Genomic DNA, 23,147 nt, shown 5'->3' with positions numbered 1-23,147 from the left:
CCGAAAGCATATCATGCATTCATGCGTGGGTCTGATAACATTACAAAACTTTGTGACAATAGTCAACTAGAAAGGCAAATGGGAAGAAAGAGCTATGAGTATTAAAAATAGGTATAGAAATCAGAGATATTGGATCTGGAGACAGCAATTAGATATCATAGTTACCTTTCCCACCATACTCGTAAATGCTGCTGCCATTACCACCTCATTCTTATTCCAAAACCCTCGTTTTAGTTTCAAATTATTGCTTTTATTCATCCTCACTCTTCATAGTGAGATTAAAGAATAGATAAGGATACTTAGACAATATTTTTATGACAATATTTGATTATCATTTACGTGTTAATTAATTTAAACGTTTAAAAGAATTTAACTATCTTTACTTAATTTACATTTAAAGTATCTTTCATTGAAATTCATTGTTAAAAATAAAAAAGACAACGAAAAATATCAAATAATTAAATAATATTTTGGAACGATATTAAAATTTGTCACGCTCACTTTATGCAAATAGTTAAATTGGTCTTACTTGGAATATTGACCATTGAATTTTTGGTATGACGTACTTCTATTTCTTGAGATGGAAATATCCTTATAAAATGTTCAACATTCATGGAAAAAACACATAAAAAAGGTACATATCATCTTTATCTTTAAGCAAATAAGTAAAGTGATGATTAAGCTTTGCAAGGATAACATCATAATATCAATATTTCATGGTTTAAAGATATTTGAGATAATTTGTTCTTTTTACATTATAGAATAACGTATTTAGTTTGATTCATTATAATATTTTGTTATTTCTATTTAATTTACTTTTATTATATAATTTTAGTTTATATATGGCATTAACGTAAAATAGATCAATTAGACCATAATATTAAATCGATTGTATCGAAATCAATAAAATCCAAAATATTGTGATAATTTTATAAGTAAAGAAAAGGGTATTAGATAGGTTATTTATAACCGATCTAATATCATTATGTGAAAACTTTTTTTTTTTTTCGTTTTTCTTTATTTATGTTCTTCATTGCTCCTTTTCTCTTTTAGGCATTATTTTCCTTTTCTTTTTCCTTCTTTCTTGTCATTATTATCTTATCATAAGGGTTTTGGATAAGAAACTTTTCGTCATCAGTCGTGTTTTATCGTCATTTTTATCTTTTCTTCTTTTATTGTTCAAGTTCCTCCACTCACTGGTCATCAAATTACATTAATAAAGATATTATATCTAATTTCATTCTTTCTAAACAATCATAGCCAAAAACCTCTTTATCTCTTTTGCTTTCAATCTGTGAGTTTTTTTTTTCTTTCTTGTCAAATGTGCATTGTTGTTTATTATTCTATGCATATTTCTTCTGTTGACAAATATGAAATGTATTTAAAATTTAAGATCAAAGACAAGGACAATAAAAATTTAAAAATTGCTAGTAATTATCATTATTTTGAAAATGTTTTTTTTAAATATTAAATAAATTATTACAAAATCTACCTAATATTTATAATATATGCTTAAGAACTGTTTAAGTACTGAACTAATATACATATATTTTTAGGATGGATGCATGTATTAATCATAAAATGGTTTTCAGTTGATTTCTTAATCTATCTAAACAAAATTGAGTCAACCTTTGATGCGTCCCACTTTTTTTGACTGGTTTACTTTTTTTATTGAAGTAGATTGCCACTTCTTATTTACAATCAAAAGTCAAGTCTAAATTTTATCAATGTTTGAATGTTAACCTAAGAATACCTTTATCTAAAACCTGATATGTCACAAGAAACGTTAATTATTTCACATTAATATACACTTATTTTATTTATTTATCTTCTAATATGAGAGTTTTTGTCTTTTCCTTAATTTATGTAAAATAAAAGGTGGAGCCTTTAAGGGTAGTCTCACCTTTCTATCTTGTCGGATATACTGTTCTTAAAGTTTTTTCTTTAGAAATAAAGTCTGAAAGCTAGTGTTAATATAGTTGTTCATATTATTTAAGTATAAGGTAAGGATAGTAATATATGTATAAGAAAAGTAAAAGTTCAGTCACGCTACTTTAGAATTGATAGAAAATGAATTTTAGTAAGTTTATATAAAAGTTAAACATTACAATTATATTTAAATTTGAGTATATTGTTTTGATCTTTCATGTGATTGGTCAAAAGCCACTACTGTATACAATGGTTACCCATTTTTATATAATTAATCACTATAGAAAATTTTAGCAAAACATATTTTCATCGTCAAACATTCTTTTATAAATGTCTGAATGAAACAACATTAAAAAGAAAGTATATGAAAAATAAGTTATTTTGAACACAAAAAGGAAGCAAGTAGAAGAACAAAATAATATGCTGGTTTGTACTGAATTCTACAAATTACGGGACCCAATACATTATGCATCTTTTTTTTCTTTTCTTTTTCAATATCTGTTGTTCTTCAAGAGAAACAGAATAAGACGTACAACGACATTTGAGTCTTAGAAACCAAATAGATAGAACAAAAGACTCTTGCCATTTATCTTTTTTTTTTTTTTAAAGAGGTATTTCAAATCAAATGCTTGAGAAAAATAAGTAGTAAAATTGAATGATTGAAGATGATTTAATTTAATTGACGACAAACAAAATACTTTAATTGAATCTTCACAAAATCGAGAGAGTAGAATATAAAGGGGTTAGTGTAGTATGCAAGGAGTAGACGGGTGAAAATGAGGTCAAAAGAAAACATGGGAGTGTAAGAAGGAAAAGGGGAGTGTAAATAGTTAGAACTGAAAGTAAATAGCTCTAGCCCGAAAGCTGGAAAGAGTCAAGGCCCATTGAGATTATAGTGCTATTTTTAAAATGAGGAATAAAGAAAAGTGTTTGGAATTTGGAGCAAGAAAAATTATATACATAGAAACAAAGTAAACAATTTCTATTAATAGGTGTGTTGAAGGATAGAGGCAGCCAAAACGAAAAGGATTTGGTCAGAATTAGGCCACTTTTTTAGCTGCCATGTGCCCCACGAGTAACGCGTGAAATAATTATAGACGTATTAAATTACTAAATAATTATTTCAAAGATATCAATTTGATTTTTTGAATTTAATAACTACTATTTTGACAACAAATGAATAATGTAATATATATCTTGTTTTATTAAAAAATTATTTTTTATGAACGATGTCAAGGCAACACATCTTCCTTAATCTTGAGGGAGATAGGATGAACCCATATATTAGAGATTGTTCTTTTTCTTTGTCTTTGTTTTCAGATGTGTCAAATGAAAAATAAAAAAAATAAAAAATTCACTTATATTTATTTAAGTTTGAAGAAAATATAACAAGGAAATTGGTTAAAAATAAAAGACATTTCTCATAAATTAATATTCATTGCTAATATGTTAAAAAAATATATTGACTTCATTAATACGAAGACTTATTAATGAAGAAGGATTTAAATTCAAACCAACATTTAAATAAATAAAACTAACACGGTTAAAAGAATTATAAGCCGAATTATATATCCAATTAATGGTATTACTGATGAGTAAAGTTGTTTGATTCAAATAATATTTTTATTATATAAACATTGTTTAGTAATGGTTATTGAGTATGTCAATTTCTTTTTTTTTTTCTCTTATAAACATTTTCCCGAAAGCTTTAATATAGTGATGGCATATGTTTGATTGAAGTTATAGATATCAAATTTAAGATTTTGATTAATAAATAATGAAGAGTTAATATAACGATGAACGTGAATAATTGTAACAATTATTGGAATAACATGAGGATAACACATGGTGTCTAATCGAGTGTTGACTAATAGCTATTTGAAAGGAATGTGAAGATAACATTTTTAATTGGTAACATGTCGAAAATTGAAGTCTACGTTGTTTAAATCAAAGAAATTAATTTATTATCTCAAATAGGTTTTTCGCCAATATCATTACAATTCACCATCAACACAATAGTTTTATAAATTCCATCAAGTCATTGACTTATTTTGGATTGAGATAGATATAGTTGATGACGGTTTATATCATAAGTTCAGTGGATGTAACTATATTAATGATATTATATGTTGAAGATATACTATTTTTTTAACACAAATGTTGATTACTTATGAGACTAAGAGATCACTTTTACAGTATCCTAAGGTTGTCACAAGATAACTATATACATAAGGTCCTATATAAAGATAATAATGTAAGAGATACCAAATAACTAAAGGAGACTGATTTAATTTCAAACAATATCTCAATTATAATTTCAGCAATACTATTCAAAGTTAATAAATGCATGATATGGTACTTAAAATAAGACAACAGAATCATATATACCCACTTATAAAAGTCTAAGAACTTTGATATACCCAAACTCTTATTCTCATTATAATGAATAGTAATTCATTACTTCGACAACAATAAAAGTACAACTAAGTTAAAATTCACTAACATTACGTTTTTGGTTGCTAAGAGTTTGAGGATAAACTAATTTAGGTAAAACATACAAGGACTGAAATCGTGATACTCACAAAGATTTAGTATCTGAAATGTTTGGTGAGCATTCTTTAGAAGTGTCATAGTTTAATAAGAAGCATATTTATGTACTGTATCCTTTTTATTTCATATATGTTTATTGATTGAATTTTATGAAAAAAAAAATGGTATTGTTTATCATTTTATTCCAAAATTATTTTTGTATGTAATATTTAGAATTCATCTATAGACTAAATAAGTTTAGAGAAGTTAAAATTAGGTATGTTTCAAATGATGTTTTATCTAATTTATATATTATTTATCCATACATATACTGATATGTTTAGTAACACTAAGTTGTGATAGAAATATAATGGTTTTTGTTATCATATGAAATATACTACATATATTTACTAATACAAAAAATTTCTTTAATTACGTTGATTTACAATATTCATCGCACTAATAAAATCGAAACACAATGACATGTTCGTAAATACAACAAAGTTAAATTTTTGAAAAAGTAAAATAATGATTTTCTTAGAAACCGTTGTTGAAGATTAAAAAATAATAACGTTTTGATTTATAATTTTATGGAATGGAGAAATCATGACAATTTGGTGATGTAACCATAGTGAAATGGTTAAGGATGGTTACAAATGTTTTACCTTTTCACTTTCCCATACATGCACAATTCTTTTCCTGTCTTCTCGCTATCAAAGCACATTGCACCACCACCCTTTGTTCATTGTTTCTTTCTTGTAACACTGTATATGTAAGAAGAGGTCAATATATTTTTTTTTTATCATTTGTATTGGTGCAAGTTAGATGTGCAACATTGTATAGTGTAATGCATGTTGGACAGAAAATGTGTGATAACTTAAATAAAATAGTTCTAAATATAAAAGAGAAAACGAATGATGACTTTAATGCTCGTTTAGATATGATTGAAATGAATATAAGTCAGGAGTTAATACTGAAAGATGTTGGTAAGGAAACTTATTTACTCGCAACATGTTTTACTTTGGCCAAAAATGAGAAAACAAGTTTATGTTAATATCTTAAAGGAGTTAAGCTACTAGAAGGACACTCTTCAAATGTAAAGAGTCTTGTATTTAGGCAAGATCTAAAACTAATTGGTTTAAAGAGTCATGACTATCATGTTCTAATGCAATATATTTCTTGAATCTTACTTGAAAATGTGAGGCTTATTGCAACCCGACTGTGTTCATTTTTCAATTCCATATGTAGCACAATTATTGACCCTCAAAAGTTAGATGAAGTTCAAGAAGATATTGGTATTATATTGTGTCAATTAGAGATGTTTTTTCTCTATCGTTTTTTTATATCATGGTACATTTTATTGTTCATGTTGTAAGAGAAATCACATTGTTTGGACTAGTTTATCTATGATGGATGTACGCAGTAGAATGATATATGAAGATTTTGAAGGAACATGTGAATAATCAATATCGTCCAAAAGTTTTTATTACTGAAAGATACATTGCAAAACAAGTTATTGAGTTTTGTTTAAAGTATATGTCAAAAGTAAATTGTATGAGTTCTTGCCAATTTTCGACACTATCTAAAAGAATGGAAAAGTCCTAAAGAGGTGTACATGTGGAAAGAAAATTAAGACAAGTTTGTATATATTAAATAACACAAGGACATAGCCAAAATTTAAAATCCAAGACAATAAAAAAAATTGGTATTGATAGAGCATAACAAAAATTTCAAAACTTGGTTTTGTTGATTCTCCAATGCAATCAATTTTTTCAGCAAGTATATTAGGCAGTTTGTAGTATAACAAGTATCGTGTCCACCATCCATTTCAACCTTCATCCCCACCATCCAACCATGAGAAATGGAAGCAAACTCGTCTTAAAAAGTCATAAACGTAGACTTCTTTGAATCATAATAGGTAGTTGAGTGGATTATAAGTAAACATGTTTTAATAGTTTAATTGAAAACTTGTCATTCGATTTAAAAATTTCTAATTATGTATGATTCCTTGTTGTAACATTCTCTAATTGAGCAGACCCAATATATTTGTAATCCTCATATGTTATAATTTTAACTTCAATTTACTTTTTATAGAATTTTGTTGATGAACAACCAATGGATTCAAAAACAGAATCCTATGTTCAGAAAACGAGAGTAAATTATTTTCTTTCTAGATATAAGAATTTAGAATTGATTTGTTAGATTTGGTTTAGTAATTTTAAATGTTTAAGAACTTTATTCAAAGATTAGATAGTTATACCTATTTGAATGTAGTGTATTTTGAAAACTTTTGATAGATTTTGGTAAAATGAAATCGTAAATAGGTTATTTAAAAAAAAAACCAACTTTCACAATGGTTATGACATAAATCCTCATTATATGTACTACTTTCACGAAGTATATGGCACAAATCGTCATGATATAGGTTTGTCTAAGATAATATTATTCCAAATTTTAATTATTTTTATGTAATTCGTTTATTTAATGACACTGAACAACATCGTTGTGGTTTATAACAATCACAATAGTGATCAATCTATCATAATTTTTTTTTTCATGAGAACATAATTAACGATAGTAAGAATTTTACAGTAGAAAGATTCGTTTGACTGTTTGTTATAATTTTTTTTTACGATAATGATTAAGAGGAATAAAAATAAATAACATATTGTTGAAAAAAATGTGATATAAATGTTAAGATAAATATGAAGTTTAAGTGAAAAAATTATTAAAAAATTTAGAATTCATGATAAATTCATATGGATTACATATTATATTATAAAATTTATATTAGTTGTCAACATCTGGATACTTTTAATATTATTTATCTAATATGAATTATTAGTTATGAATTATCTGATTTAAAAAAAAATTGATATACTAGACACTCTCCCTTATCAAGAAAGAGAAGGTTTTACTTACAATTTGTGAAAAGAAAGAAGAATTTTTTTCCCCAACACCTAATTATCAACCATATTATTAATGAAATGCATGTCTAATGTGGGATCAGCTTAAAAATATTTTTTCATTAAAATAATTTTGAAACCCAATATTTTTTAACTGACAATAACTTTATCAAAGTTCAAATTTCACTTTCCTTATTTTTATATAATCGGTAAATAAGGGATATAATTAGTATATTTAACAATAATTCTAAATCCCTCTGTAATACCTTCATGGTAATCCTCTCCTTTTGTATTTTGTAAGTATTTAAATATGTTTTATATTTTCAAGACATTAAATGTTTTCCTTTTAGATTTGATCTTATAAGGTTGTAGGAAGATTGTTAAAAGCACATGTTATTCTTTATTTAGACATTTAAGCCTAGTTAAGTCAAAAAATTGTATTCTCCTATTAAGACAATCATACTATTTCCTTAGTAAAGGCTATAACTTGTGAACTTGAGCTTTATACCTCTACCATAAGTTGATAGGCAAAGGCCTCACCTTATTACTCATGTTTTTGCTTTATTTTCCAGAGGAATAAAAAACTGTTTTTTTTATTGTATCTGCACTTTGATGTTCTTATTTTTCTTTCCAGGTACAATCTGGAGATTATTATGTAGCAGCCTAAAAGAGAAATGAAAGTAAACCAACAAATAATAAGATTGTTGATGTGAGTGCAGAAGGAGATGGATTTAATTGAGTAAATTTACCTTAGTAGGAAGTTTATTTATTGGATTCCTTATTCAAACAAAAGAGATGTAAAACTACCAAACACCTGTCTAGTACAACTGCAAAATCTCCTACGTGGGATCACATTTTTGGCAAAAGGGAACTATGTCAGAGTAACCACATCTCACCTCTATCAACAGCAAAAAACACTCTTTCCCTTAGAATAAACTTAAACACAAAACTTTGTAATTTTCTTTCCAAAGCCATAGCTAGAGAAAGCATGACATGATGAAATCATCCAACTTCCTATTTCTGATAAACCACTCAATTATTTGTCACTGCACACAAGCTACAAAAAGCAATCATTTCTCGGTAACTTTCTCAAGATGCAAAATCACAGTTCGGCAACTCTACACAACCTCTCTTATGTCACCTGAAGTTTCTTTGCCCTGCTGAAAAAATGCACCAATCAAATTTCAGCTATAAAGTGAGCTTTAGTAGCACAATATTGCTGCTATAAACTCCACAATTTACCAAGACATAAACCAAGCACCTCTATTTTGGCTTTTCGAACTCTGAATTTGATTTGACATATAGTAACAATCTGAACAATGCTCAGGAAAAATCCTTTCTTTGAGAGGCTCACAAGCTTCTGGCAGAACCAAGTCGGAATATCCTTTAACATAGGAGCAGTTCCATGGATAGTTTGAGCTCACATTAAGGACAATGTTTGATAGGCAAACGTTGACAAAATTGTCACCTTCTATACCCTCTATAAGACCTGCAGTTTTGATATTCTCCCCCACCACATCCTTGATTGTAATCTTTTCTATTACAGGCAGAGCATTTGGATCATAAGCATCATCTGGATGTTCCCCATATAAACCAGTGAATCTAATAGCAATATCTACATTAGTCAAGGTCACATTTGAGACATAGATGTTTCTGACATAACCACCCCTTCCAGGAGAAGTCTTTATTCTGATTGCAGTATTTGAATCGTAGAATTGAACATCTTCTACATGAACTTCAGATACACCACCAGACATCTCACTTCCTATTGCAATCCCTGCACTCGTTTGAGTTTTACCAACAAGCCTGTGGATGACAATGTTTGTGCACGGGCGACTGTACGCAATGCCATACTCATCCCACCCGCTCTTGATTGCAATGAGATCATCACCAGTGCTTATGTAACAGTCCTCAATGCAAACGTTGTCAGAAGAATCTGGACACATTTTAAAGGTATGTCTGTGAGAATCTACTAAATCTTCTAAAAGAAAATAATTGTGACTTGTGAGGATGTAAGCATTGTTTATAGGTATGATGTACAATTGCATATAAATTTAGATAGTATGCCTTCATTTAAGCTCAAGTGAGTTTTTCTACGAAACATTTTATGACAAAAGCTTGATACCACACCAAGACAGCGTCAAACAATGGATATTTTTATAAAAATTAAAGTAGAAGATTTGGTAATAGTCAATTACAGAATAGTATAGCATGCCAGACTAAAGGAGAAAGTTTACCCGGATCAATCCCATCGGTATTTGGAGAATCAAGAGGAGCAAAGATCGCCACTTTCTGAACTGTAACATGGCTGTTCATCCAGAAAAACAGTCTCAAATCTGCCCCTAATCATGAAAGCTCCACTATTGCGCAGTTTTAAATATGCAATGAAAGTACTTGAACTATGGAAAACGAGGAATAAGATACAAACTCAATCCTTCAGTGGAGGACAAACCTGCAATACACAGGATGGACTGTCCAAAATGGAGAATTCAACAAGGTTAAATTTGAAATGAGGACCCCTGTTGAGTTTATCAATTCTATCAAATGGGGACGTGTATAATCCAGAGTATTGTTCCTAAACATGCTCCACCAGATACTCCCTTGACCATCGATAGTCCCATTATTACCTTCATTGATACACTGACAATATCAACATACCAATTTATGTATTCAGACTATAATAATTGTGTTGAATGCTACTAACCTGTTATTATCACATCAGTCAAATTGCGCCCATAAACGAGGCTTTTATGCCTTCTACCTGGCAACTCTCTTCCTCTTCCATACGACGGTAGAGGATCAACAACTGGCCAATCTTCAGGATTCTGTAACAAATGGGACATGCATGTGAAAATTGGAACTACAAATCACTTTATGCATGAGTTATAGAGAAGTTTATCGTTGAATGTCTGAAAACATTACAACATCAAGTTTCTAAGACTCCAACCCGGAGTTTAAAATTCAACAAAAGCCGAATTTTTTATAAGTTAAAATACAAGTCCTGCATTGTATGGCAAATTAATTACTAGACCATGCCACTGCCAAGTAAGAATAAGAAAACTATGCTCAAAGGGATCTTATGCTTTGGAGAGAAAAAAAAAACTGAGGCAAGCCAGCTAAGCAGTTAAATTAAACTTCCTTTTTTGTCTTGCATCATTTACAGAGAGTGACTTACCGTTGATCCGAGAATTACTGCATCCTTGTCCAACCACAAAGTCAGATGACTGATGAGATCAAAACTACCGGTTAACCATCGACCAGCCGGGACAAAAAGCTTGGCTCCACCTTTGTCAGCAAAGGAATTCAGGTAGAAGATGGCATTTTGAAATGCTTTTGTGTTGAGAGTGACTCCATCACCAACTGCACCAAATTCGGTGATGCTGACGCTGTGAGGTCGAACTTGGTCGTTTGTCTGTTGGCAAAGTGTGTTGCTCCACACTATTCCCGGGCTACAACTGAGCAATGCAAGTACCAGAAGCACTTCCACGCGCTGCAAGAGAAACATTCACCATCAGTTACCAAGTGCTACCAGTGAGAGTGCGAGAAACTTTCCCATTTCATCAATTTTATTAAAACCATTAACAACAGCAGCAATTCGCATGCTTCTTCAGCCTTAACTGAGAAGACCAAAACAATTATGAAATTCGGGTAGGATCTAGAAACAGCAACACACAATTGAACTTGGAGGAGTTGAAAATATCCTCAGATCATCAGCTACATTTTCTCCACAGTTAATAGCTGAAATTTAAATTAAACACAGAAAGAGCAAGGAAAAGTGAAAAATCAATCACCGCCAAGCTTTCCAGTGGCGAAGTGGCAGAAACTATAAAAACAAGATGAACGGTGGATGATCAAAGCAGTGTGTGTGAAAAAGATTTGAGCTGTAGATCTTACTCCATCCAGTATTAAGTTTGTGAGGAGATGAAAGTGAGATGGGGAAGTGTGGAAAGAAGTAATGATAGAGAACTTACTGTTGAAGGTGTGCTCATATTAGTGAGATCCAGGTTTCCCTTTATGTTCGAAGTGTAACTGGGAGTGATGAAAAAGACCGAGAGAGAAAAGAAAGGGTGAAATGAGAAAATGTGAAGAGGAGGAGGTTTGGTTCATTGATTAAAATCCCCACCCCAGCAATAAGCAAGTGTGATATTGATTGGGTGGGTCATTGAAATGAGAGTCACCACCCAAGTAAAAATCATTGACAGGGACTGTTACTGCCCTCCAAACAATAAGCAGTAGGACCCCCCCCACCCTACGCTTCTTCAAGTCCTCCAAACTCTCTCTCCAGAAGGGGGAAGAAAGAGAAACTCAAATGGTGATGAACTCATATCACAGGAGTGGTATCTTATTTTGCTTTTGTATTGCAAGTTCTATTTCTAAAGAGGAGACAGTGACTTGCAAAACACACAGACACAGACAACTTCAGACAGCGCCAACTGCTAAGGTAACAGCTTTCCTCATAATTTAGCTTTGCATGTAGTCTTCTAGCTTCACTTTACTGTTCCAATTTCTTAAACTCCGGTCAAACATTTTTAATCATATTTACTATGTTTTACCTTTAACCACTTCATACTGCTAATCATTTCTTCTGTTCTATGTTTCTTGTACCAGTCAACACAATAATAATAAGTATAAAACACTAAAAAGTGGTTAATTTAGTTATTCTATCTTTTCCAAGTTTGTGATTTTGTGACAAAGAAATGAAGGCTGATGGTAAAATGTGTACCTGAAGGATGAAAGCAAAGGAAAGGAAGAATGAGAGGGGACAATTTTTTAACCATAAAAAGCAAAACCAGTGTGTGTTTGAACATGGGGAAGTGTTGCTGCTGTCAATGTCATGGAACCACAAACCTTGTAGCATAATCATACATATTAATTTCACCAAAATAAAAATAATAATAATTATAATAATAATTAGTAATAATGGTAATAATACAAAACAGACCCAATATATAATGGTAATAATAATTATATTCCATCTTTATGTAATACTATTTCTGTAGATTGTGCTTTCTTCTTCTGTTTTTATGTAACTGAACTATATAATAAAATATACAAATTATTTTTAATTCAAATTTCAAGTAAATCCCATCTTCAAGGTTAATATATCTTACAAGGTTAATGAAAAAAAAAACCAACTATTTCAATTTTCAAATTAATGATGTTATATTAAAGTTGTTATTAGTTGAAAGTATAAAAGAAATAATTATTCCAATAAAAGTGTCAATTTTTAAAATAAAATTATTAAAGTAAAAATTGAACTTTGTAACATGATTGGACCAACTTGAGGAAAGAAAAGGATATGCAAAAAGATTTCCTTGGAGAACAAACAAATTTATTAGAGCTGTTGTCTAGTCATAGGATGCATCTCATCTTCTCATTTATTTATTTATTTAGTTACTTCTCATTTATTTAATTATTTAGTTTGTGATACAACTTTGAGCTTCACACAAGGTAACAACTACTAACCTTGACCTTCTTCCTCCAAATAAATAATCTTAAAAAGGTAAGAAAAATAAAGAAAATTTCTTCAACCAACTATACATATTGATGAATGTATTAAAAATATATATGTCTAAAAAGAAGGAGACAGGTTCCTAGAACAGACAATATCAGAGACACAAAGACCTAAGTTTTCACTCTCTGGCATGTGAAAAGTTAAGGTTTCCAAAGTCAGGTATCCTATGCTAAATAAATCAAACCCTATCTAATTGACATGATATCACACAACAAGCAAACTGTTACTCACTAATAATAATGATAATAAATAACTCATCAAACAATTCACAAACATACATTCATTCAATCTAAATCTAAAAATATCTTCCTCACTGAATCACAATAAAGTCTTCCTTTTACATCTTATTTTCCATTAATTAAATGTTAACATTTTCTAGACAGTTGACTAAAATAGTTTTTAATGTTAGAAGACAATTATCATAATGCCAACATATGCATTGTTAAAATACTACTTTATAATTGGTCCCATCCTTGTTGTTTAATGTATTTTTATTCCTTTATCTTAGAACAATATAATTAAATGACAACAAAGTTACAGTTTCATTATTAATATAAGATGTTTATATAGTTGAAAAATTAACCAAAACTTTATTTAGAATAATCTTTTAATAATTGTTTGTAATATTTAATTCCTTAAAATTAAGTAAATTGTGGATACAATATAATGGATTTTTTAATAATAGTGGAGTTAATTTATCTTTTATGCTAAACTCAGAATGTAGAATTGAACAAGATTACACTTGTTGCATGGTAGCATAACTAATGTATTTAATATTATTTACAAGAACCTGCCTTCTCCGTATAAAAAAAAATAAAAAAATACACTAGTACTCAACATGTTTTGTGTAACATCATTAGTCTTAGTATAGTGTTTGTGCTTTGCGTAAGTTGTTACTTAAGATTTGAATGAGATACACATTACATGTGTTGTTACTCTTATTAATGACAAAATTAACCAAAACCCGACATATTACAATCATGTCTGAAATCCAATGCCTGAGTTTTTGCAACATATATAATTAGATATCTTAAAATCATGATAGAATAAGAATAAGACTTAGGATTATAATAAGTAAGGATTACAATAAACCATGTCAACTTATTCAAATTTGTGCTTTAAAAACAACCTAGACAATTTAATGTCTAAAATTTGTTTAAAATATAAAATTTAAACTTCTGTAAGATCCCAAAAAATAATTAAATTATTTCAACAATCCACTTAAACATAATTTAAATTTGATTAAATTATTTTTTTCCTCTTTTTATTAATCAATGACTTTTATCATTTAAATGTTTAGTTTGATTATTTTGATGTTTTTATCCACCCGTGTTAAATTTTATTATTTTAATATTTCTGCATAAAGTATCAAACAAACAAACATTTTTTTATTAGGTTAATTTATCTGTGTGATACCTTTTGAATCATCCAATGATATAACAATGTATGGTATTATTATCATTGTAAGGTTACATCACGAAATGGCATATTGTAACCTAATTGTTATCGAAGCGGTGTATTTTAACTTAATTGTTGTCGTATTTTTACACTGAACGACAAAGGGAAAATCTTGTCGTATCTAAGGGGAAATTGTTGTCCTATATTACAGAAACCTTGTCGTATGAAAATAGTATTTTCTTGAAGAAATATCATATCAGGTCACAGAAGTACAGATGATCCATATCTTTCGATGAATTACAAAAATTATGACAACTATTATGTGTGATGAATAAAATCATCTTTTTACATATATAAGATTTTAAAAAATTATATATAAGTAAATCTATAGTTAAACTAAATATTTGAGTTATAAATCATGATTAAATAAATTAATTAATAGTAATTAAAATTAAAAGTGTTAAAGAAAATATTTTAAATTACTAATTTTAATTTAACTATTTAACCCCAACTAACCTTGTATAAAATAATATTCAAGTTAACCTTTCAAAAAGTTATTTTTATTATTTTAATTCATTTAAATTATTAAATTTGAAATATGTGCTTTTAGAAGAATGGAGTATAATTCAGTTAAACTATTCTATCTCAACATCTAAAGAAAAATCATAATGGTTTTGAAATTTAAGTTTTGAAAAATTTACTAAATTAGAAACTGTTAATTTAACCCTGATGGTTTAAAATTTAAAGAATTTTTATAATATTTGTTTAAATTTCAAAATTAAAAAAAAAAAGGTTTTTGTGATAATTTTAAGGTATCAATAAATATAAAAATTGTCTTGATATATTTTTTATTTTATATATATATATATATATATATATATATATATATATATATATATATATACACTTTTTTTAATCCTCACATAAGTGATTTCATAAATTTATCTAATAAAAATCTTACAAATTAACTTACGAGTATATATACTCTATATTATATTAGAAAACTTATATAAAATATTTGTTATAAGATATGAATTATGAGAAATTTAATATATTATAATATATTAGTGATATAAAATGTTTTTTATTTCTTCATCTAAATCAAATATGAAAAAAATAATCATCTAAAATATTTTTAAGTAAACCCAAAATATAACTACAATTTATAAGTTAATTTTTTAAAATATACTAATTTCTAAACTGATTTGTTAAGATGCACATGTACGTTCACATTAGTAAAGAATTTGTATTTATCATTAAAGAAAGTGATTAGTGTAAAATGAAATAATATACTTTGAAAATGAAGTAAATTGATTTGGGTAAATTAAATAAAATCTTTATCAGAAATAAAAAAGAATTATTAAAATAAATTTTATTTTGAATCACATAATATTTATAGTTGTCATCATATATTTTAGAGTACAATGAAAAATATATTTTTTAATATATATATATATATATATATATATATATATATATATATATATATATATATATATATATATAAAAGAAAAATTATATATTATTCAATGTAATTAAATTATCTAGAAACCCTAGTTTCTCAATTATGTTTTTTATAATATGGACATATATGTTTTATTATTCATTTATACACAGGCTATAATTGTTCATTCACACTCGTTCTTACCTTTTAAAAACACACTTTCACCCGGACTCAACCAACACAACACTTTCTTCTCCTTCTTCGCTCACTCACTGACATTCTTCGTTAATTTTCAACAATCATGGATCCTGTGAGCGTATGGGGGAATGTGCCTTTGGTGACTGTGGGTCCCGAAATCCATGACCTGATAGAAAAGGAGAAGCATCACTAGTGTCGCGGAATCGAGCTGATCACATCGGAGAATTTCACCTCCTTTGTGGTGATCGAGGCCCTAGGAGCGCCCTCACCAACAAATACTCAGAAGGCATGCCGGGAAATCGCTACTACGGCAACAATGAGTTCATTGGCGAGATCGAAAACTTGTGTCGCTCACGCGCCCTCACTGCTTTCCACCTCGATGTCCAATCGTGGGGGTCAATGTGCAGCCCTACTCGGGCTCCCCGGCCAACTTCGTCGCGTACACGGCGGTGTTGAACCCCCATGACCGTATCATAGGGCTGGATGCCCTCTGGCGGTCACCTCACCTACGGGTATTACACCTCGACGGGAAGAAGATCTCTGCCACCTCAATATACTTCGAGAGCCTCCCGTACAAGGTGAACTCTACCAGGGGGTTCATCGACTACGATCGATTGGAGGAAAAGGCGTTGGACTTCAGGCCCAAGATGATAATCTGCGGGGGAAGCGCCTACCCTCGCGACTGGGACTAAAAACGCTTTCGGGTAATTGCGGACATGTGCGGAGCACTACTCTTCTGCGACATGGCACACCTTAGTGGCCTTGAGGCCACGTAGGAAGCGAACAACCCTTTCGAATATTGCGACATTGTCATCACCACGACGCATAAGAGCTTGCGCGGTCCAAGGGCGGACATGATCTTCTACTGGAAGGGTCCGAAGCCGCCCAAGAAGGGGTAGCCGGAGAACGTCGTTTATGAATTCAAGGACAAAATCAACTTCGCCATTTTCCCTTCCCTCCAGGGTGGTCCTCACAACCAGCATATTAGGGCCCTCGTCGTGGCGCTGAAACAGGTCGTGATGTTTGGGTTCAAGGCCTACGCTAAGCAGGTGAAGGCCAACACCGCTGCGCTCGGTAAGTTCTTGATGGGGAAAGGGTATAGTCTCATCACCGGTGGAACGGAGAACCATCTTGTCTTGTGGGATCTCAGACCTCTTAGATTGACTAGTACACGTCCTATCTATTTATCCATCTCCTCCGACTTCTGATTTCGATCTATTGCCAATGTGTTAACAATATGTGTTTTTGCTTCGCAGGGAACAAGGTGGAGAAACTTTGTGATCTCTGCAACATTACCGTCAATAAGAATGTTGTTGTTGATATGAGTAGCCTAACCCATAAGAACTCCATGGTTAAGCGTGCTTAGCCTGGAGCAATTTAGGGATGAGTGACCTTCTAGGAAGTTTCCCCGAAAAGTGTACGAGTGAGGACAAAGCACACTGGAAAGCCTCGTGTTGATGTGTGGGGGCAGTCAACAGTCCCTGTAAGTTGCCAGGGCGTTACAACACACATTGTCTCCTCACACCACACACGTTGTCTCTTGCCACGTTTTACTTTTCTTTTTAATTATTTTCTTCTTTTTTTTCTTCTTCTTTTCTTTTATTGTTTTCTTTTTTTTTCTTTTTTCGTTTTCTCTTTTTTTTTCAAAAATAATATAGAAAATAAAATCAAATAAAAAAAACTAAATCAAATACCAATAGTAAAACAAAAATTAAAAATAATAAAACAAAATAAAAAAAAGTAAAAACAAGACAAAAATAAAAACAAGAACTATTATTTAGTTACCCGGACGAAATTGGATGTTGACACACGCACACACACATTATACAGACTCTACATAGCCCAAATGTTTCATACGAGTTTAATGAATCCCACATTAATTTGCATATCTCACAAATATTTAAAGATACAAAATGACAATTTCACAGTTTAGGTACAAACTATGAGTTTTTAGAAATAAAATTGTAGCATGTGCAAAACTTTTTTTTTTATATTCTAATTAAAGATGGCTGAATCAGAAATGCAATGCAAAAAGAATCAATCCAATTGGGTAATTTTAGAAAAAGTTATACATCAAACAAGTAATAGAGGTGAAGTTGTCAACAACCTAAACTACATGAACCTTACATAAAAAACTACTCCAACTATAGATCTTCAATCGAAGATCTCAATTGTCAAAACAAAAAATATATATGTCTAGGACCTTTTGCAAAAACTTGAACTAAATCTAATGGTTAACAATCATAATTTTCCCAATATGACTTAGAGTTGGAAAATCCAACTAGTCTAGCAAGAAAACCTCTCTGCCAAAATTATTATTTTTTACCCTCGCTCAACAAGATGTTTGCTCGCCCAATGAGTCTATACGATGCGGAAGCTCGACTTATACAATTTAACAACACCAAACCAACCCAAAAGTTCAATTCATGCTTTATAGAGTTCAATAACACCCCAGTATAAAATTTAAAAACTAATTCATCAAAAGAAAACAATTTCACAATTCCATATTTAAAGGGTGTATATACCTAATTTTAAAACTTTCATATCCAACCAATTTTATATACACTACAGTCAACGTATTTTGAAGCAATGATTACCTCTTAGGCTATAAATCACAATATAAATGCATAGTCAATCAATTAAAATGAAATCACATGTAATGGCTAAAAGTTTAGCTTTCCTCACCTTTTAAGTCATTCAAGACAATTCTAAACCCAAAAATCGCCTTTGAACTTATGAATGTTCAAACTTACCCTAGAGACAACATAAAAACGATCAAACTAGACCTAATGAACCACAAATTAGCAAAGAGTTGCATCAACGACTCCAAGAACATATAGAACCCGTAAAAGTTTACATGCAATATAAGTACAATATTGGAATCAAAAGGAGTTGGAAATTTTATTTACTCAAATGACCAAATTAATCAAATAGACTCAAAAGGTTATTCACAGTGAACACACAATATCTAATAAAGACAAATATGAAAATGAATGAGTTCCTAAATAAAGATGAGTTATGCGTTTCTATTTTCTAAAACAATAGTTTTGTATTTTAAAAATGAAGTTTTACATATAATGTTTTTAACAATATAAAAATTAAAATCACAACGACTTAAACAAGCATATTTCAAATTAGAATAATGGTAAAGTAATACACTTTTATATTTATTTGATACATAATATAAAGATAAAATATTCTAAAAAAATTTTTTATATTTTTTTAAGAAAGAAAAAAATAAAAAATAAATAACAACTTATGAATATAAAAAATTTATGTGTCAAAATATATTTTTCTCTAAATTAAAGTAACTTAATTCCTTTATACATGACTAAAAAAGAAATTACGTAAATGATTTTTTTTTCTTAGAGATAAACAATCATTAAGTCAAACAAAATAATATGAAAAAAGAAAACTAAAATTGACCCATAACAATAGACTAAATATAATTATTTTATCGATGTTGATATACTTTTTAAGTAGCAAATAATTGAATATATAACTATAATAAGGTCGTTGTTAAAACTTAATCTGATATATAAGTGTTTTACAAATTAACACTATTCACTTCATCATTATTAATATTATTCGTTATAAGAAGTGTATTTTTTTTCCATATTTTTTATTGACAACCATGCCTCGGAACTAAATAAATAATGGGCACATTGTCTATCATGTACCATTAATTAGTATTTTAAATTGTTTAATTTGGAATATCTTTCAAAGTTTTGATTTATACCATCAAAAGAAAGATAAAGGGATCTTTTGAAATAAAGCCATGTGCATTGGCCAATTTGGCAGCGGTTATGACTTCTGCTTCATTAGCATTGCCTTCCTTTCCATATGCGACATTGTCACGGATGGTGGCATTGAACAAGACTGGCTCTTGGCTTACAAGTCCCATCTGTTGCCTTTGTTGGGAATGCAAGTATGAGTTCAAGTCTCACGTCGGATAGAAATGAAAAAGTAGAGCATTATATAAAAATAAAAGACCCATTAACTCATTGTCTTAAGGTTTTGGATACAGAGTGGTGTCAATCTCTTATATGATTGGACCATATCTCATTGGTATTGTGTCTCTCCGATGAACCTCCTCCTTGATATCTCATTGGTATTTTCATATGCTTGGTGAAGCCAAATTGAGTTTAACATAACAACAAACAAATAGTATCATTAAACTTGACCATCCATTAAACTTTACCTTTCCCGAATGGATGGTCAAGTTTAAGTCTCAAAAAATTTGTATATCTGGATACCTAAAGCTTACATGACGAATATGTATTTCTCCTTTTACACTATCCAGTCTGCTACCAACTTCATCACTAGGGTCTATCTTCGATTTCCTGTCAATTATTCTAAATATGGAAACAGTTGCTATCTTGGCTTTGTTAGAATCAGGAGCGAGGGAGCTTGATTGGGAAATTCCAACAGATGACATAGTTAAAGCAAAGAAAACCTGCAACATATTTCAAGAAGAAAATGTAACATCTCCTCAATTAATGTTGGACAAGTGTGAAAAAGTTGTTAGTACCAGAAAAACATCTGTGAATGATGCCTTGCCAGCTTCCACAAGTCTGGCTCCGGCATAGAAATTGGTTGCATAGACACTGAAGAACAAGAAAAATGAAAGACCATAACTTGTTCCACTTATCAAACCTTGTCGAATCCCTGCTTTCATGGGACCTTCACATTTTTTCCTGTATAGTTCCATAACTTTCTCCTCTGCACAGAAAGAAGCTACTGTTCGTATGCTTCCAACTGCATCATTAGCAACTTGGCTTGCTTCCTCATACATCATCTGCNTAAATTTACAATACAATACTTNGACTCAGTTACAAAATCTAAATAAAGTAGTTATTTAGGTGGCATTGTATAAACATGGAGAATTACTTCACCTTTGCATCTGTGCTGGATCCCTTCATGAATTTCATTTGGATATAGCCATTCATTCCAACAAGGGGAACCNAAACAAGAACAATAAACGCCAATTGCCAGCTCGCAACGAAAGCAATAATCAAACCTGTCAATGCTGTCGCTATATTTTGAACCAATAGTTCTAGAGCATCACCAACAAGGGCTCGCACCGATGCAGCATCTGCTGAGAGCCTTGCACCAATTGCACCACTCGAGTTCTCAGGCTCATCAAACCACCCAACTTCCATGTTTATCACCTTCTCAAAACAAATGAGCCTGATTCGTCGGATTAACTTACTGCCCGCCACAGAGAAAAAGTAACTTCTGGCTGGAATTGCTATTAAAGATGCAATTCCAAGGATCACAAACATGAGTGCCCAAAACTTGGAATCACTTTTCATCTCTGGAAAAGGTTTAAAAAATGTTTTGATAATTCTGGAGAGCAATACGCCAAATATTGGATATATAACACAATTTGCTATTGCAGCTACACATCCAATCAGAAGCACTGGGATCTCTGACTTATCGAGGGACACAAGGCGCCAGAGTGAAATTTCTGGCGATTTTTCTCGAGGCTGTGAGTTTTCAAGGTCAGGATCAGGGATGCTAATTGCTGTAGGCAAACCAAATGAAACAGAAAAAGAGTGGCGGCTTCTGTTACCCAGAGATGACCCTGATCTTCGAAATGACAGCCTTTGACTCAACTTTTTAAAGGATTCTGAGGAAATTTCCCTCTTGTTTTGGCTGTCTCTTGTTTCTTCTGATGCCTGGTTTCCTTCTTGTAAACGTATCAGTTGAGAGTATGCTCCCTCAGGATCTTTGGTTAATTCTTCGTGNCTTCCTGATTAATAAACACAAATTATAGCGAGAAATACAGAAAAACAAAAGTGTGATAATTTAAAACCCAATTTCTATCTGCAGCTTGGTCATGTTCTAGGATCGGTCTTGATACTAAAGGATTNCTTATATTTCTTCTATAATCATCCNTNTAGTAGTTACTACTTTGTTTCATATATATGGTGATAATATCAATAATAAGATATTAAAAACTAAAGAGAGATTCAGAAAGGCAGAAACAATTTTTCAGTGAAAGAAACCAAGTCTTGCCTAGACATGTTTCGTACCTTTTTCAACCATTTTCCCTCTATGAATTACTGCAATCATATCAGCCTTTCTCACCGTGCTCAGGNGATGTGCGACAATGACAGTAGTTNTGTTGACCATGATCCTGTCTAGAGCTTCTTGCACTATTCTTTCTGACTCTGCGTCAAGTGCACTTGTTGCTTCATCTAAAAGTAAAATTCTTGGATCTTTTAGGATTGCTCTGGCAATGGCAATGCGCTGCTTCTGTCCACCGGATAATTGAGTTCCATTCTCACCAACCATTGTGTCCAATCCCTGAACCAAAAAGGTAAAAAAGGTAAATGTAACATATCAATTTGCAGGATCATAGATCATAAAATAACTTTGAAATAGCAGAAATGGCTAGAATCTAAAACCTGTGGCAGTTTGTCAATGAATTTAGCAGCATTTGCAAGTTCAGCTGCACNTCTTATCTCTTCAAGTGTTGNTCCATCTTTTCCATACGCAATATTATCCTTAATGCTAGATGCAAATAACACTGGCTCCTGACTGACAAGGCCAATTTTTCCTCTGATCCACCTGAGCTCTAATTCTTTCACATTAGTGCCATCAATAAGAACTTCACCAGCCTGTGGATCGTAGAATCTTTCAATTAAACTGATAACTGCAGATTTCCCACTTCCACTTTGTCCTACTAAAGCTGCCGTAGTGCCACTAGCTATATGAAGAGAGAATCCATTGAATATCAACTCCTCAGGTCTGGCTGGATAGCTGAAATAAACATTCCTCAAATGGATTTCACCATGAATATCCTCTAGGTTTTTTCCATTTGGGTCATAAGCATCTATCATTGGCTTTCTCTCAATTGTCTGAAACATTTTATAAGCTGCTGCTTGACCTTCAGCAAAAGCGTTCATAGAAGGAGATGCCTGACCCAGAGACCTAGGACATATATACCATTATGAAATTTTACGCAAATGAGTTAAGGTATGCATGAAAATATAATATATAANGGTGAATCTACTTACANGGAAGCATTTAACACAGCAACAAACACATTGACCACCGCACCAGCACCATATCCTCTTTCCATTATCATCTTTGCGCCAAACCATACAGACAAACCATAACCGCAGAACATAACGAACAAAACCATGCCGAAACCCACTCCACTTACTAAACCTTCATGAACTCCTGATTTATAAGCGTCAGCAAGAAATTTCTTGTAAGT

The 23,147-nt window shown here is 30.9% G+C and overlaps 2 protein-coding genes and 1 pseudogene across 3 annotated transcripts; 1 reads left to right on the top strand and 2 right to left on the bottom strand.

Moving 5' to 3' along the window:
* Nucleotides 1–8,108: 8,108 nt before the first annotated feature.
* Nucleotides 8,109–11,722, bottom strand: LOC106756760 (probable polygalacturonase). Of its 2 annotated transcripts, none has more exons than XM_014639324.2 (7): nucleotides 11,336–11,722; nucleotides 10,540–10,854; nucleotides 10,069–10,189; nucleotides 9,817–9,991; nucleotides 9,602–9,672; nucleotides 8,626–9,300; nucleotides 8,109–8,524 (listed from the first exon to the last, which is right to left on the bottom strand). In XM_014639324.2, the coding sequence occupies exons 1-7, from the start codon at nucleotides 11,351–11,353 to the stop codon at nucleotides 8,502–8,504; spliced, it is 1,398 nt and encodes a 465-aa protein (XP_014494810.1). In that variant the 5' UTR covers nucleotides 11,354–11,722; the 3' UTR covers nucleotides 8,109–8,501. The 2 variants fall into 2 exon arrangements, with proteins under 2 accessions (XP_014494810.1, XP_014494811.1); XM_014639325.2 differs by having other exon boundaries at nucleotides 8,109–8,521; nucleotides 11,336–11,721.
* A 4,300-nt stretch (nucleotides 11,723–16,022) lies between these two features.
* Nucleotides 16,023–17,498, top strand: LOC106756989 (annotated as a pseudogene).
* A 2,429-nt stretch (nucleotides 17,499–19,927) lies between these two features.
* On the bottom strand, nucleotides 19,928–23,140 carry LOC106756988 (ABC transporter B family member 4-like). Its single transcript, XM_022779352.1, has 6 exons — nucleotides 22,945–23,140; nucleotides 22,333–22,858; nucleotides 21,958–22,231; nucleotides 20,815–21,674; nucleotides 20,468–20,717; nucleotides 19,928–20,376 (listed from the first exon to the last, which is right to left on the bottom strand). The coding sequence occupies exons 1-6, from the start codon at nucleotides 23,070–23,072 to the stop codon at nucleotides 20,360–20,362; spliced, it is 2,055 nt and encodes a 684-aa protein (XP_022635073.1). The 5' UTR covers nucleotides 23,073–23,140; the 3' UTR covers nucleotides 19,928–20,359.
* Nucleotides 23,141–23,147: the final 7 nt, after the last annotated feature.

Source organism: Vigna radiata, chromosome 3, assembly GCF_000741045.1.
Source record: "Vigna radiata var. radiata cultivar VC1973A chromosome 3, Vradiata_ver6, whole genome shotgun sequence".
Lineage (NCBI taxonomy): Eukaryota > Viridiplantae > Streptophyta > Magnoliopsida > Fabales > Fabaceae > Vigna > Vigna radiata.
This window is presented reverse-complemented; position numbering and strand designations above follow the sequence as displayed.

Bases quoted from the DNA above. Each gene is read 5' to 3' on its own strand.
- LOC106756760 (XM_014639324.2), bottom strand. The intron at 9,673-9,816 runs GTTTGTCCTCCA...CTGGATGAACAG, and splicing joins GTCCATCCTGTGTATTGCAG to CCATGTTACAGTTCAGAAAG. The intron at 9,301-9,601 runs GTAAACTTTCTC...AAATGTGTCCAG, and splicing joins TACCGATGGGATTGATCCGG to ATTCTTCTGACAACGTTTGC.